Source organism: Embiotoca jacksoni, unplaced genomic scaffold (assembly GCF_022577435.1).
Source record: "Embiotoca jacksoni isolate LCO1_2020_lvr unplaced genomic scaffold, fEmbJac1.0.p SCAF_10, whole genome shotgun sequence".
In the NCBI taxonomy this organism is placed as follows: domain Eukaryota; kingdom Metazoa; phylum Chordata; class Actinopteri; family Embiotocidae; genus Embiotoca; species Embiotoca jacksoni.
The window spans coordinates 2177251-2195219 of NW_027185230.1; the positions used below are offsets into that span (position 1 = coordinate 2177251).

At 41.0% G+C, this 17969-nt stretch overlaps 1 protein-coding gene across 1 annotated transcript in view; it reads left to right on the top strand.

Moving 5' to 3' along the window:
• The window catches only part of whrna (whirlin a), a 137537-nt gene that overhangs the window by 84086 nt on the left and 35482 nt on the right, over nt 1-17969 (top strand). The window contains exons 4-5 of the mRNA XM_069161461.1: nt 10979-11187; nt 15857-15893. Of these exons, the coding sequence (XP_069017562.1) occupies nt 10979-11187; nt 15857-15893 (246 nt within the window). The remainder of the gene's footprint in view (nt 1-10978; nt 11188-15856; nt 15894-17969) is intronic.

The window sequence follows — 17969 nt, forward strand, 5'->3', positions numbered from 1 at the left end:
AACGTTAAAACTTGATGACACGGGAGAAAGACTTCCTGCTGGTCTCGTACACAGGGTCTGACTCTTCACTCACTTCTGGCCCCCTTTACTATGTGGTGGAGGGATTATTTGATGCAGTGTGGATGAGTGGGTCATTAGTATGCTCCGACAGGATCAATCAGTCATGTTGATACACTCAGATTTCACTCAATGCGCCGCGACTCTGCTGTCAGAGTTGCATCATTAACATGTTCTTTAGCTGATCAATTTATTTTGAAGGCAGTTGAATAGGTGCAAACTTTTTGAAAGACATGTATCACTATATAATTATAGAGAGTGAGGTGAAATGAAAGATTTTTTTACTTTAAAATTCTTGATATATTTCATATTGAGATAACAGATGAATGTGAATGAAACAAGGGGGAAATCTACTCAACAGATCAAAGTGAAGCTCTAAATGTTACGCTCGTTAGCCTGGATTAATGTTAAACCTGTTCATTTTTGCTGATCAGTCCACACATGGGCTGACGTTAGCTACGTGAACTAACAGGGCAGGCATTGTGACCAAGTACAAACATGAACATCCGCTGAAAGACTTGTTAGTAAAACTCTTTAACCACAAACACACTGTGTCTTCATGTCTTGGTAAAAGTCACATTTTATTCTTTAAACAGAAGCTCCAACAGTGAGACAGGGTAATTTCAGGAGCTGGTGAGAACAGCAGGCAATCCAGCTGTCAATCACGACTGTCTGTCCACGGCCTCACAGCCTACATCAAATCCTTCTATAAACCTGCAAATCTTATTAATGGAGCAATCACTTCCAAAATGACCACCAGTACACTTAGTAGAGACCAGGATTGAACAATTTAGACCATAAAAAAGACTAATGAAGTATTCCTGTAGTGGAGCTGACCCTTTTTGAAGTGAGCCCGGTGGTTTTTGGTCACATTTAAAAAATGGTATAATCTTTTTTTTTTGTGCACAAATGAAAAAAAAGACTAAAATATAGTTGAAACATCTATATATTTTCTATTTATTGATTTGTTTTTGTGTTCAAACGGTTGTACAAATGCAACATATGTGAACAACTATTAATATTAAAGGTTAGGGGACTGGAATGATTCAAGATTGTGGAACTTAATATCACTGTTGTTACTTTTTGACTGGAAAAAAAAAACACAAATCTGATCAAATTATAATTAGTATAGATAATATGTACTCTACATTTCACACATTGTGCAAAAAGAAAATTGTGAAATCAATTCCAATTCATTTTTTATTTTTTTTTCAAGTACAGTACTAGTCCATTTATGATTGGAAAAGATATAAAAAAGGACATTATTGAAAGCAATGACTTGAGAGGGCTGCACTTGGACACAATTATCTGCTTTCCAGATCGTGTTAATCAGTTTGAAAAATGTTGTGACCTTTTTAATAAAGTGTCTTCATAGCCTAAAGATCATGGGTTGAATCAGCACAGCAGAAAACACTCGATAGGAGCTTTCTCACTCATCATTCCACTCTGCTGTGTGAGGATGAGCTGGACCATGAGAACTTAATCTCTGGGTTCTGTGAACTTAGTCTGCTTCACTCAGATGTGACATCAAACTGTTTGAAGTGATTGAGGCGGAAGACTAAACATGATGATCCAATATCCATCACAGAAATGTGTGATGATGCATACACTGTTCTCTGTCTTTGCTGCCATGCATTTTGTTTGTTGAGGCAAATGTATGATTTGCAAATTACTTCTGAATATCAAATGTAATTGTGCTTTATTTCCGATTGTTTTGTTCAGCTCTTCTGACTACAGCCTGATTCATCTCTGCTTTATATGGCATGTCTTCCGCCCCATGTCACCAATGGATGGATAAATGTGATCAATACATGGCCTGTTGCTGAAAACCACTCTGCTCATTTAGCACCATCCCATGAGACACTAGGTTGGGGGTCTCCAACCTGCAGCTCGCGAGCTATCAGTAGCCTGCGACCCAGTTCTGAGTAGATCATAGAAAGTTCGATTAATATGCAGTGTTTCCCACACATACACTTCCATTTCTGCATTTTTATTGTCCATTATTTGACCTGTCCAAGAGAATGATGCTATCAACACGATCGATTAACAAGCGGACAATCTCCCCCTGCCCTCTTCCCCTGTGTCTGCTCGGCACCGAGTCAGTGCAGCAGAGGTTGAGCTCCGCCCTCATTGAGACACACAGAGATCAGAGGACAGAAACTGTGACCGTCAATATCACAGCAGAGACTCTCACACTGAGCTGGAAAGAAATGGGTGCTCATAAATTAGGTAAACAACATAAATCCAATATTATAAGCGAGTGTCTGTCACAGAGTGAGTGGGAGATCAAAGTCACACCGCTGGTCGGCTGAATGCCGTGACTTTTAAAATGAAAAGACCTCCAGTTTTACGCAGGATCCAGCCGTAGGTTTTGACTTAGACGTGTTTCTTTCAGGAGGTTCGGGGATCCCAACTGAAGGGAAAACACTGGATTTTCTTGATTAAATTTTATATTAGAGAACTTTGTTTGACACTTTTGAAACCATGGCCACATGCAAGTTGCATGCACTGCAGTAGACATTTAGGTCACATCTGTGTAATTGTAAGTACAGAACATAACCCCCACCCTTTAATTGAAAACTAAATACTGAGGGTTTCTCAAAGAGGCAATAGTACAACAATGTAAAAATATTCAGCAGTTTTGGGGATCTTCTACCCCCACAGTTTGACTTACTTCAGTTTTACACAATGCAGCAGGATCCGTGTTGAGGAGTTATAGAGGCTGATGGCTGAGAGGAATTCCTGATGGTGGGTGACTGCAGAGGAGCTCGGGAGTAAAGCAGGGAGAATACAAAGGAGACGACATAAAAAATTAGTGCAAGGGAAGAGTGTGAGGGAAGGTGAAGATTAAGGAGAAACAGAGTGACAGAAGAAGTAGAAAAGCAAGTAGAGAAGAGAATATTAAACATGAAGAAGGGATAACAGGATGAAGAGGTGAAGAGAAATATGCATAATAAAAGTCAGATTGCTGAAATAATAAAAGAATCAGGAAACGACTTTTTAAAAGCTGCACAGATTAACAACACAAAAAAATGTAAGGAAGCCAAAGGGTCTAATTAAAGTGTAATAATTTCCAGTGAAGGTCTCAAACTTCTGATAAATGTGATGACTAGACTTTGGTACATTCTGCCTATCACCTTTCATTTTGGAAAAAGCTTCGGTTCATCTAATGTCCAAACTGTAATCTGTTACACGTGACCATCTAAACTCTCCACAGTCCTCCTCCCTCTGCCAAGGGACAGAAACAAAGAGAAGGAAATGTCAGGAGACGTACCAGACAGAGATTGGTTTCTCTACTTCTTCTAGAAAAAAGCACATCTTGGATGACTGAGCTGCTCTGAATGCAGCTGAGACTGAGATATGATCAGTGAGCCAGGGATCATGGAGCTAGTAAGACGTGACATGAAGTGCCTACGGTTTTAATGCTGTCAGTGACACTGGCTGTGTTGTAGGGGCTTCCAGTGGTCTGTATGTAATAAGCTCTCAAAACACAGCTCTGTACCTGAGGTCATGCAGCCAGCTGATTTGATTTACAGTTCTGAGACATCGAGGACAAACTGAGCTCAAAGTGAAAGGTTTTTACTCATGTAGATATCATGATTGTTTCAGTAGGATATTGATAATTACATTTGAATATGTAGGCTACTTCTGGGTGCTTCATGTTGAAATATAATCACTTACTGTAAATGCCATTAATAGGGCAAGTGTATGTAAACTACACTTCCAAATGTAACCCTATTGCACATGACAGACTCCACCCAGGATGAGGAGTGTGAGCATCACGTGAGGCCTGGAACACACTGCCTGCCTGTCATGTGCGTTACCTCTGATGCACTTCTTAGCTGCTCAATGGTGTGAGCTTTTTCTTTGATGAAGGCCATCAGCATAGTAGTTTCGAGATCAGACAAGTGATGAGTTGTAACCAAAAAGCAGGCAGGTGATTTTTGTTTACCCTCGTTCATAGCGAGACACACAGACAAACACAGACACTCACAGCGACAGGGGAGCGATACAGAGGGAGCTCAGCGGGGAGCCCCGCCCTTCACCTGATCAAGTGTCATCATAATATACAAGTAATTAGAGCCTACACTGTGTTTTTGCAATGATTATACAGTACAAACACATGTACAACTGTATATGTTTAGCTGGGAAGTGCACACGGCTCACATGAACAATAGGCGTCGGGTCTATTGTATATATGACGCACCGCACTCGCAAGGGTTCTGAGAGTGACACGCGCGTCTGAGCAGGCACTGTGGCTGCTCTGATCCGTTAATACGAACGCCGAAATGAAATGACGCCATGCAGGCAGTGTGTCCCAGGCCTTAGCAAGGCAGCAGCAGCAGCAGCTTCAGTCTTCTGTCTCTGTCTACAGTAACTGAACTGAGTAACAGTAACGCTTGTTTTGGTGACTAAACAATCAACATTTACACACGTCAAACAGAAGAAAATGAAACGTAAAAATTGGCTTAACTTGAGCAACACGTCATTGTGACCTTGCTTCCCCCTTATCGATTTAACATTCATGCATTCAGTCAACACATTTTAGTGTGAACTGCTGTTCATAGAGGGAATCTCTAAATATGAACGAAAGGGCAGAGACGGAGCGATCTGAGAGAGAGCCACAGAAAAGGAAGCATTTAAGTGAAAGAAGTGCCAAAGGACCTGATAAATCTGCTTCACTGTCCTTAATGTAGCTTTAGGGATCAGTGTTCTGAGGCTGCCACTTTATCCCTGTATCTCCCCTCTGCGTCTGCCACCATTCAGCCCTGAGCCGTCTGACCCACGCTGTTCATCACGGAGCTCTGATAATGTCAGACGGATCTCTGACAGTAGTCCTGATCAAATGGCTCCAATAGGACAATTCAAAGGGACTGTAATGGTCTGTGTGCTCGTCTCCTCTGTCTTCTGCTCTGCTGCAGGTCCACATTTGTACTACCCAGGACTCATTATTTGGGATTTAAGAAGAGGTTTTCGATGCAGAAACTCATTGTTGTATACTGTCAGATCTTCTCTCAAGGTTTGGAATAGAGATTGAAACAAAATGCACTGATCCAACTTTTCATTAGCTGCATTTTAATGTATAGCTGTGCTCTATTGACGGTCCATTTTAAGAAGGAAATACGGCTGCTGCAGCAAATAGACATCACAAAATGAACCTTTCTGCCAATATTAAAGCGCAGTTACTTTTTATTTCAGGAGCTGGAAAATAGAAAAAAGCGTGTGCCGATGTTTTGGCACTGTACTACGTCAGTACTTCGTTACAGATATCGCAGCTAACACACTTTTTGAGCCTTTCCATTCTTTATTGGATAATTTTCTCCTCGACCAGATGACTTCAAGTTCTGAGATATATCTTGGCTGTCTAGCGTGCATGGCACGTTTAAGTTGTGTAAGAAATTGCCTTCCTGGTGGATTTAAATGTATGGATCATTTTTGGATATTTGTTCTGTTGTAGAAGCCTATTTTCTGTTTCAGTTCCTTGACATTTACAGCCAAATCTGCTGATATTCTGGGGAACCCTTTCCTTCCTCTGTCCACAGTGTTTCCTGTGCCACTAACTGCCGCACAAAACCAGAGCAGAATATTTCTACCTCTACACTTAACAGTTGGTGTTCTCATTAAATGCTGCTACTTCTTTTCTTTAAACACATGGTGAGTGTGGCCAAAGAAGTCAACTGAATAAAACACTCAGGCTTCTCCAGATGTTGCTTTGCAGACTTTAAGCATTGACCTTTTTTGATGAAGTGGCAAGTAATGTTTCTTTCTGATCACCCCCCTACAGACCCTCTTTATGCCTCAATGCTGCACAGTTGAATGGTGCACCAGAACTCCTGTATCAGCTCCACCCTCCTACAGCTCCTTCACAGTGTTCCAGGAGGTTGTGCACTGGTACTTCTGGGTCTGACAGCTCTTGTCTGGACTTCATCTGTTCCCCTTAACTGCTGTCTCTTGATGACTTTTCGGACAGTAGAAATTGCACGCTGGGAACGCTTTGATAGGCTATCTTCTTATGGCCTTCCTCTGCTTTGTAGGGCTCATTTAGCTTTCATTTTCAAATCTCAGTCAGCTGCTCAGGGGAGTCAATGTCTGAGACTGAAATTACTTTAGAAACCTCTCACACAGACAGTTTATTTAAAAAAAAAATGGAATACAATACAATTGGGGTGCTCTGTACAGTACGTGGCAATGACTGAAAATAACTACGGTCTGTGTGTGTGTTCGTGGTAATAAAGGAACATGTAAACCAGGGCTTTGGCTTTTTATGGAACTGAGAAATAAGCAGTATACAGCTTTAACTACACAATACATTATTTTGGTCTTTGAGTGATTTTCTAACAAGGCTATCCTGTACACAGCATTTTAATACTGACACTTTATGATGTATCAGAGTTTACTGGACATACTTCTTGGAGAAAAAAAAAAGGAAAAAGCTTGTAAAAAGATTGACTTACATCAGCTGAGATGCCACAGTAGTATTGACAGGCTTTACTTTCCAAGATGCTATTTGAGAAATTATTTCCTGTACACACTTCTTCCTCCTCCTGGTGAGTCCTTGGTCACATGCAGCTGTGTGGTCATATGCAAGGAGAACCATTTTGTACATACAGGGTTTAATAATTGGGGACGCTTCAGTACAACTGTGTGTGGCATGTCACTGCGGTTAACTGAACCCCACTCTGCCACCTCAGTTGTTTGCTCTGTGTGTATAAAGAGCGTGATGTTATTAACCGGCGACATTGATTAGAACTGGAATCGTAAACATCATTGCCAACGGTTGTTATTTAATTGCCCAGAATGCATCGTTGCAACGGCTCCTCTGGTGTGACGCAGAGACTGATCACGAAAATTGAAGTGCTTGTTACTTGGGACAGGGCCCATCTACTCTCAAATAGAAGTATAATGAGGGAGAGGAGGGGAGCATGGAGGAGCAGAATAATGAGACAGAGAGAAACAACATCTTCAGCAACTTAGTGACGGCTGCAGCAGGTGACTCATGTTTAACCCCAAGAAGCTGCACATGTGTGTGGTGATGTGTAATGTGCATGCACATTGTAGCACCACGAATTATAATTGTTCGTCCATAAAATTACCAAAGAGAATCCCAAAAAGGTGTTCACGCTCTGAAATATCGATGGGTCCGTCCTGAACCATTATAATAATACCAAGATTTATAGGAAGATTGATACTGTAGATGGACATTTATTCCTTTGTCATTAGTGGTGTGGTTTTCAAAGAAGTTCTCAGGGTCATACAACTTAATCAAGCATGTAATTAGAGTCACAATCGCACTTGTATTAATTTGTCAAATACAACAGGTGCAAATAATTGAACTTGATTAACACATAGCAGTGCTTTAACGAACGACTGTATCAGCTCTGTCACAAATACAGGACACGTCACCTGGTTTGTTTCAATCCATCTGTTTGTAGTCACATTTTTTAATTGTACATAAAATATCCTGAGATGAAAAAAACAAGATTTTTCAAATATGTTTTTCTGTTGCTACTTTTCGACTGAAATCATGCCTTCACTCTGTCTTCAAGTCCACAAAAGTAAAAGAGTGGGTGTGTTGGGGGAGGACATAAGTGCAAGGTCTTCAGTTTGATTACAGGCCTTAAAGCATAAAACCCTGCTCTCTGTCACCACAGCAATTAATAGACTTTTTCCACAATTTTGTTTTTTGTTTCTTCCCACCACAGATGTTTTGACTTGTAGGGAAAGCACAGGTGCTGCTCATAGCATTACCAATGACTCCGTTCAGCCTCCCAGCAGGTCATGACAGAGTCACAGTGAGGCAGCATGCACTCAACCACATGCTGAATCATTCATTGTATTGTTTATACATTTGTATCACCAGCTGACATGTCAACAGATCTTCTCTCATGCTGTGTGGGAAGCAGCCACGATGCATCAGATCATTCATCAAACACTGAAATATGTCATGTACATTCGGAACTTTTACTGAGGACTTTGCAGAAGCATCTTTAGCAGCAGATACAGACACGTGTCTTCTAGAATAAGAAGCCATCATCCTGTCAGATCCTCTCGGGCTCTGGCACATTGGTCTTGTTTTTACATGACCTAATGCTGCGTTCAAATGGAACTCGTGAGCTCCTGGTTACAAAATGAGAAGTCGTGTGCACCGTATGCTTGGCTTTCAAGGGGTTAAGTCGTGAAAACACTGTTGCTAGGCAATGGCAAAGCCGACGGCATCCAGAAGCCACACAGGTTAACAATTTAGCAAGCTCGCAGGTGGTTAACGTAATGCAGGAGATGCAAAGGCGCAGAGGGGAAAGGTGAGGCCGTTGGAAAGATCAACATTTTCCTCAGACGTAGACTATTATCTAAGTTATGAAGACAAACTCCACATGACTAAAATTACAATACATTTGCTTAACATCCAACGAAAAATGAACGTCCATGTCCTATGCCATTTCCGTAAACATCAGAACTTGTGAGCTTGAGGCTTATTGAAAATTTGGAGTTCCGATGTTGTGAATACCAACACGAACGGGCTCTTTTTGTGTACACTGTAAATATGGCCCCGTTTGAACGCAGCATTTATTGCCTTGAGCACGATATATATATTTATGTAAATTAGAATTGAATAATATTCATACATTTGCAGACATTTCTAAAAACATGTTTTTGCCCTGTCTGCGTTATTTTGTGTAGAATTAATTGCCAAAAAAGGATGATTTGAACACAACATAGGTTAGTGTGAGTGGACCCACACTGAAACTGTTTGGAACATTTCCGGTTTTGAAACAATAAAAAAAATATATGGTGTGGTGATATCATATTTTTCCACAGCTATATTAAAGTCAGAGATACTAAGAAATAAAGAAAAAGGGTATTGTGTTTGTGAGTCTGCTAGTTTTGTGGACATTTTACAGAAACGTGCTCTCCAGCTGTGCCAAATCCGGGTGAAACAGATAAACCAAGCTGAGCTCACAGCAAACTGAGCTGCAGGACTGTCAAACACTCTGTAAAGTCCATAAGAAGCGGAAAGTGGATTCCTTTTAGTGCCTTCTTGTTCTGCAAACAGCTTGAACAAACAGCTTGTAATCTGTGTTAAACTCAGTCTCTTGTCCCTGAGGCTTCAGCTCTGGCTGACAGCTCAAATAAGATAAGTGGCATCAGTGTGTTCTTACTGCAGTGCCTCTTGTTAGTGTTGTTGATTGATTGCTTTTGGTAAAACAATCTGGATCATGTGTGGTTTGCGTTTGCAGCCTCACTGGAGCTGCAGGTTTGTGTGGAAAGTGTCCTCGGCTGCCCCAGATGTGCTGTGGAGGTGCTGCCGTGCATCAGTAGTGACAGATAGGCTGTTGGCTGACCCCAGGTTGTTGGAAAACCCCCAAGAAAGTGAAATGTCTGTGATTCTGAATCTTTATTCTCTAGTTTGCATTGGGTGCTGCTCCCGGAGAACATTGAAATGATTGTGGGGGTCGGTTGGCTGACCAGAGTAAAATGAGAATAGAACAAAGAGACAGAAAGTGACATTTGGGGACTTTTTTTTTAAATGCTAAACACTACATCAAATCTAAATGCCAGACAAAGTAATTTAAAAGACCTGCAACTCTGTGCTTTTTGTAAAGGGGGAGTGTCGGGCCCGTCCTCTGTGACTAATTTATTACTCAGTTATGGTGACAGATAAAGTAAATAGAGTCAGTGTGAGACACTAAAATGAGCTGACATTAATTTTTCTTCACCTAGAGCGTTCCTTTACACGTAAAGAACAAAAGACTCTTTGTTAACAGACTGTCTGTCCTGTGACTTCCAACCTGTTGGTCACCTGTTATAAGTGTGGGGAAGATTATTTTTTAAATCAAATAGGTTACATATAAAAAGTAATATAACTATTTTAATTAATTTAACAAAGTAATATAACTTATTACATTTGATTACTTTTCTATCAAATATTTCAAACTTGGCAATAAAGCTGAGTCCTAAAAACTAAATGTAAACTGGTAAGTGTAAAACTCCCAACAAAATTCAACTCTGATTACTGTCAAACTTCAATATAACTCAGTTTGGAGGTTTTGCTTTAAATATGTTGACATATATTGGCACGTTTTGATTTTAAAGCAACCTCCAAAACAAATCACACATGTAGATCACAGCTCACTGCAGTGAAGGTAAAATGTTCCCCGAACCTCAAACCCAGTCTATATTCAGGTCGACTCCACGCTGAGTGATGATTGAATTATCAACAGGGCTGGCAGCTCTTCATCGGGTTTTTAAACTGGTTCCTGAATTGATGCTTTTTAAATGTCTGTCTGTCAGACACTATGTACAGATGTGCACATCTGTTCTGTCAGAGAGACAACAATGTGTCCACAATATGTCAGCTTCATGATGTGATTATTTCAAACAAGGCAGAAGTACAGGTCAAGAGGTGCACTTTGAGGCTGAGGTGGAGTTTCAGCTTCATTCGGCACCGACGAGGCTCCATGATTCCCCTCAGAAGGTTAAAGCGTTGATACATGAGCTCATTATAGGCAGAAGGTACGGTCCAAGGTGGTGTTTAGTATGGACATCATTATTCTCCTTCTGCTGCTGCCTCCAGGCTCAGCCTTGTGATAGAAAGTGAAATTACATATGAAATCCTTTTCAATTACATATTAAACAGTTCTGGTTCTGAACCTGTCAGAGAGCAGAGCACTTTAATCTTTGTGTAATTATTTCTGTTCGCTGCCCAACTTGAGAGGGCCACAACTTTTAACAAGAAACCTACAACCTAATTCTCTCTCTCTCTGATCCATTAAACATCTTACACACCTCCACCACCTCCGTCCGTTACGTTACCTCTCTTTGACCCGTGAACCTGTGCATGTGACAGCCTCTGCCTGGTCTGCCCTCACCGCCTTGCTCAGACCCCCCCACCACGCCTCTCTGTTCACTCCCCTCCCCGCAGGTCGGCGACCAGATCCTGGAGGTGAACGGCCGCAGCTTCCTGAGCATCCCGCACGATGAAGCCGTCAGGGTCCTGAAGTCGTCGCGGCACCTGATGATGACGGTGAAAGACGTCGGCCGCCTGCCGCACGCCAGGACGGTGGTGGGCGAGACCAAGTGGATCGCTAGCTCACAGATTGGAGAGAGCTCGGCCAACAGCAGCGTGGCAGGGTGAGTGTGGATTTGGGGCCGAAATTCTGGTCCGGGGCCTAAAAAAAAAAAAGAAAAAAAAAACATTTTGACAATTATTCTGACCGGATTTTCATTCTTATTACAGTTTTCAAGAATGATCATGACAAAGTTCAGTAAAGTTTTGAGAATCAAAACATTGATTGAAAAACAAAACTGTCTTGAAGTTTGTATCTCATTTGTTTAAAAAACAGTATAAAACCAATTCATTATAAGATTACAGGGGTTTTGACTATCTCCTCTGATTTTTTTCTTGACTTTAGTTAGGATATCTGTCTTGTGTGTGTAACTTCTGTCAAACATTCAGACATGAGTGGGATATCAATCTATCAATATATTCCTCCCATAATGACCTCAGTATCTCTGTAGTATTTTTCAACACAAAGAAGTTGAGTTTAAAGAAAAATACCAGCACAAATCATCACCTGATGATGACATGACTTATCCTTATTGTTATTCCAATATGTCGACATTCATACTGGCTTTTTAAAAAACACAAATCAGTTTCATTGGATGAGTTAAGTTGATATTCACTAAATCTACCGGAGTGCAGGTAACAGACAAATTTAAACGCTACCACCAACTGAACAACTATAATTAGTCACTTTATCAACACAATAAAATATAAATGATAGTGTTTTTGGGCAAATGTACTATAATTTGACTTTTGTTTTACCATTTGAATCACTCAAGATTTGATGGCCTTTTTTAACATATAACATGCAAAAACTAAGCTTGAGACTTGAGAGTATTGTAAAAAGAAAGACTTTATGGAGATAACAAAGGGAACACAGATAAATATGCTGTTCCTCTTTGACTAAAGTCTAATGGCAGTCGAACTCTGGCTTCTTTTTGCGGGAAAATATAATCATGCAAAAAATATAATCATGCAATATGCTGCCACTTTCAAAATGCCACACCTGAAAACTCCTCTGCTGCTCACGACCTGGAACAAATATGCTCCCCAACAACCAAATTAAAGTCTGATGTAAATGCCAGACTAATTTTCTCATCTACTCAATAGCACAGAGCACATCAACCTGACAACTCCTCTCTGAATCTCCAAAACAAACAAGGCTTTAAAAGGTGTTTCATATTTACATCCACAATTAATTTGTGGTGGAATCTGCCTCCCGAGATGTCTTGTCATGGTTATTACAATATCTCTCTCGCAGAGACAACATAGCTGGGAGGTTGAGACAGATGGTTGTTCTCTTTGAGTTGATCTGTTTCACTCTCGTATCTCACTGTAACAACATGAAGATGTGTCTGAAACAACAGTTTTTTGTTTAAGTTAAGCTGCTACTCACATGAAAATGTAAATGTATATAGATAGATAGATAGATAGATAGATAGATAGATAGATAGATAGATAGATAGATAGATAGATAGATAGATAGATAGATAGATAGATAGATAGATAGATAGATAGATAGATAGATAGATAGATAGATAGTTACTTACTTCATTAATTCCCAAGGGGAATTTTTTTTTCACTACAGCAGCATTTATAGATACAGGAAAATAACAGTAAAAAATATTAAATATAAAAATGCACAGTATATACAATAAAATAGAATAAAATAAAATAGAATAGAATAATTAAATTAAAACTAACTAAACAATAGTGCAAAGTTGTTGGGGTTTTTTTGTGTTTTTTTTATATTTAAACAACCAAGAAAAACAGACAACAGACAACGGTGTTATTGTTATGTGATGGATTTTGCCAGAGGTGAGTTATTGTACAGTCTTATTGCGGTGGGCAGGAATGATCTCCTGTATCTGTTCTTGTGACAGCGGAGCTGGAGGAATCTTTTAGAGAAAGTGCTCCTCTGTCCCTGCAGCAGGTGGTGGAGAGGGTGGTCAGGATTATCCAATATGGATAATAGTTTGTTCAGCGTCCTCCTCTCCACCACCTTTTCCAGACTGTCCAGTTTGCAGCCGATGATGGAGCCGGCCTTCTTAACCAGTTTGTTAAGTCTGTTGGTGTCACCGGCTCCAATGCTGCTCCCCCAGCAGACCCCAGTGAAGTACAATGCACTGGCCACAACAGACTGGTAGAACATCTCCAACATCTTGCTGCACACATTGAAGGATCGAAGTTTCCTCAAGAAAAAGAGTCGACTCATCCCCTTCTTGTAGACAGCATTGATGTTGGTCTTCCAGTTCAGTCTGTTGTCATGGAGACACCAGGTACTTGTACTCCTCAACCATGTCCACCTCCTCTCCCAGAACTCTCAGCGGTTGTGGAGCCGTCGTCTTCCTCCTGAAGTCGACCACCATCTCTCTGGTCTTGGCCACGTTCAGGAGCGGGTGATTCCTTCCCGCCCACTCCACAAAGTCCTCCACTACTGCCCTGTACTCGTCCTCCCGTCCATCCCTTATACACCGTCCACTGCAGAGTCATCAGAGAACTTCTGCAGATGGCAGGACTCTGAGTTGTACTGGAAGTCAGTGGTGTAGAAGGTGAACAGGAAGGGAGACAGAACAGTTCCCTGAGGAGCTCCAATACCACTGACCACCGTATCAGACAGCACATTGCCCAGATGGACAAACTGTGGTCTGCCTGTCAGGTAGTCAGTGATCCAGGAGACGGTGGACATGTCCACCCCCACCACCCGCAGCTTCTCACTCAGCAGCAGTGGTTGGATGGTGTTGAATGCACTGGAGAAATCAAAGAAAGTGATTCTCACAGATTCACCGGTTCCATCCAGGTGATACTGAGCTCGTTGCAGCAGGTAGATGATGGCGTCATCCACTCCCACATGAGGCTGGTACGCAAATTGCAGAGGGTCCAGAGAAGATTTCACCAGCGGCCTGAGGTGGGCCAAGACTAGCCTCTCCAGCACCTTCATCACATGAGATGTGAGGGCAACCGGTCGGTAGTCATTGAGGCCAGATGGAGTCGTCTTCTTAGGGACTGGAACCAGGCAGGACGTCTTCCACATGTATTGAAAATATATGTAATAAACACATTTACATAATTTCTACAGACTGTTGAACTTCAATTTGATATTTTGTAAAGCTTAAAAAGGAAAAATTGGAATATGCAACGGCAGGCAGGTCAAAAGAATTTGCTGTGTGCCTGAAATACCAAAGATTTGTTTTTCTCTCTTTAGCATGTTGGATGCCTACATTTCCATAAATTCAATAAGCATGCTTCCATACATTTTAAATTGTGTTCCACTTTACATACACTTTGTATGAATACAAAATATGCCTCGGGGCAGCTAAAATTATGTTTTATAAAACAATTTCTATCTTTACCATGTTGCATCTATGAACACATGCATTATTCCATGTATCACATTTTTATGAAATACAGTTTTTTGAAGCACTCAGTTCTTCTTTGTGTCATCACCATATTTTATATCAGCGAGATTAAATGATGAGTTTCATTTAATGACTTATCCTTAAAGCCTGACAATTATGTGGCATTACAAAGAGAGCAGCCAGGCCGAAAACATTGGAAAAATCAATAAGAGGAGAGTAAACGGCCGAGTTGGTCTCAAAAGCCAATGTCACGACACCCTGAGGTTTTACTGTGTGTACCGTTGCAGGTGGGTCCTCAGTATTTTTTTTTATTTTATTTGCTTTCATTCTGTATTAATTTCTTTCATTTCTGGACCCAGAAGGCAGCGCTTTGAGTTGTCACGTTTACTCGTGGATTTGGAGCGTTTGTACTTAAGGATGTGAAGACATCTGCTTGAGTCATTTCACTCAGGCAGGAATACGGGCCCGAAAAATGACACACGTTTCAAAAATCCTTCCTTTTATGTACTAAAAGAGCGAGTGTTGGTGTTTTCTTTTCTTTGTTTTTCATTACGACATGCATTTCAGTGTGTGCGCGCTCTAAATTTATTGAAAAGCCTGACTGGGAGACATGCACACTTCACATTTCCTGGTAAAATGCATCTCGAAGGAACACAAAAGCAATGACGAAGACTTAAAAATGTGCACTGAGCATTTAACAGCCTGTGATAAATGAGAAATATATTCAAAAAGATGAAAAGCTGTCAGTCAAGATATTTCAAATCCTTTTTCCAATCCTAAGCTCCAAAATGTGTGTGAGTGTTTGTGTGTGTGTGAGAGAGGACAGTTCTCCAATGAGAAACTTGAAATAAGCCATTCACTGTTAACTATTTAGTCACTCTCAAAGTTTGCTCCTTGATGCATAAAAGCTCATTGTGAGGATCCCCTGTGTGTGTACTCAACAGAGCAGTTTGCCTGTTATTGTAGATTTTCACATTGTGTATGTGAGGGCTTGTAAATACAGTCAATTCTGACAAAATGGATCAGATGTGGGTCAAATAGAAAAGCTGTTCATGTACTGGAAGCAGTGTAAAGGAGCACTGCTGCAGGTAGTGGTGTTGTGCAATACTGTGCAAATCAGGGGGATGGCACAGAGCAACGGCTAGCGTTCCTCGTGTAGTCACATGGTTAAAATGCACAGCAGGTTTCAGCAGGGCGCAGATATGTCTGCTGATGTGCCACAGTTAGTTTTAGAAAGTCAGATTAGTAACAATGAGTAAGCCGAGTGAATGTGCATGTGGGTGCATGTGGACAAGTGAGTTTGTTTATGTGTGCATATGTATGAGGACTCGGTGGTCCCTCAGTGATTAATTTGTCCTCTACATCCATTTCTCTGCAGCTTCTCTGTGGACCAAGGAGCATCTGCAGCAGGAAAGGTGAGACTTACATGTAATTTCCTTTGTGTGTGTGTGTGTGTGTGTGCGTGTGTGTGTGTGTGTGTGTGTGTGTGTGTGTGTGTGTGTGTGCGTGTGCGTGTGTGTGTGTGTGTGTGTGTGTCTGTCCAGTTTTCTGTTCACGGCACTACTGACCTGGTGAGTGCTCTATTGAAGAGAGACGATGCCGGTGTCACTGGTCACTCCTGTGTCAAATCTTTTGTTACTGGATGAAAAAGCTGTAGCTGTGTCAACTGTACCTGTTACACAGAGTACAATAACAAGTGGAAAGCAAAACAAAACATCGGGGACAGAAACATTGTAGCAGCACTGAAATTATCAGTCATTTAATTTATGCAGTTTGAAGATATCACCTTGGACTCTGTGGCCATTTTATGGGCAGTTTTCTTAATTCACTCCCCATATTGTGTATTTCTACTGTTGTCATTGTCGACCATGACTCATCATATTGTGTATTTCTACTGTTGACTTTGACTTTGCAGTGTAAAAAAGAAAGACACATCCAGCAGGCACTGCTGGTTGTCCATAACATTTATAAGACGCTTTATAAGTAATCCACTCACTTCTAAAAGCTAACTCTCACATAAAAGGTGTCATCAGGTGTGAGAGATTACGCTGACAATTCATTTAGAAATGTGTGGGGGAAGAGGATAAATTTAGAAGTGCTGCAGAGCTCATATTGTGGCTCCTGACGGGACTGTCAACTTTCAGATATGGTGATTGTTCTGGCCAGGAGGAGGAGAGGAAGAGCTGCTGCAGTCATTTGAATTTAAGGATACAGGGCCTCATTCACCAATGTCTTTTAAAGTGTTTTCTTAAATGTATTTTCTTTGGTGAATGAGGCCCATAGTTTGGGTGTACTGTAGGTGTTAAGCACAGAGACTAAAAGCAGCACAGTGATGCATTTGTTAAACAGCATTCCATGTTCAGATTTAGATGTGGCAGTATATCAAAATCATGGTGTGAATAGAGATCATCTCAATATCATGATGTAGCAGAAGCATTGTCTTCTGCAACAATAGTAACCCTACAATAATGTTGCGGTGTCGATATTTGGTGATATTTGGTCTAAAATATTGTAATATTTAATTTTGCTCGTATCATGCAGCCCTAATTTGACCACTTGAGATTTAACTTAATTGATGTCCTGCTCAAGCCTTTTACTCTCAGGCTAATGTGTCGAGTACAGTGATGACCATTCAACAATAAATTGCTATGTACTGGAGCCCGTACTGTAAAGCTGTCCCTCATTCACTCAGCATTATGTGTTCTTCTACTGTCTTTACTGTTGACTTTGACTGTGAGAGGGAGAGGGGGGTGAGAGGGAGAGCTCACTTCTTGTTGTGGGGTCTTTGATGGACAGTCCTCTCCTGACAGAGCAGACGGGCCGTGTGGCAGCACTGTAAGAGAGAGCAGAGAGAGGGAAGATGGAGCTATTTTGCAAAGAAGAGGAATGCACCTCCTCTGGACTTGGCTCCAAACAGGGCTTAAACGTGATTTATATTTAGTTTTGACCTGTTAGTCATTTTACACTCCACTGGTGTGCACAGCGGTGGCTGTGATTATTGTTTCTCAGTGACTATTTCCTTTTGGCCAAAGGTTTCCATTTCCAACTTTAAATCTAAGATCCATTGTACAGGGCAGGGTGCACTGCCAATTAATCATGAGCTCTGACATAAAAGGGTAACTCTGCAGAAGTGTGTATACAGTATACTCAACATAATAACAATTGTAGTGTTTCCACCATATGCAAATCATTCTAATCTACCAGAATTATAAAACAGGTGTGTTTGTCAGTACCCCCCCCCCCTCTCCTCCCATTTCAGTGGTTTATGTCTGGTTAGGTTTGAACAGATAAAAGCAACTGGTGAAAGTTAGAGAAATCTGATCTTTGTATTTAAAAGAATCCAACACTGACTGTTGGCAGGACAAAGGACTTAAACTGCCGTTTCAAGTTTCGTAGTCACAGACAGATTAGGAACTTCACTCCTTTCATTATTTTTCATTAGTTTCTCTTCTTTCCCTTACAGATAAAACTACATTAATTCCACACGTGCA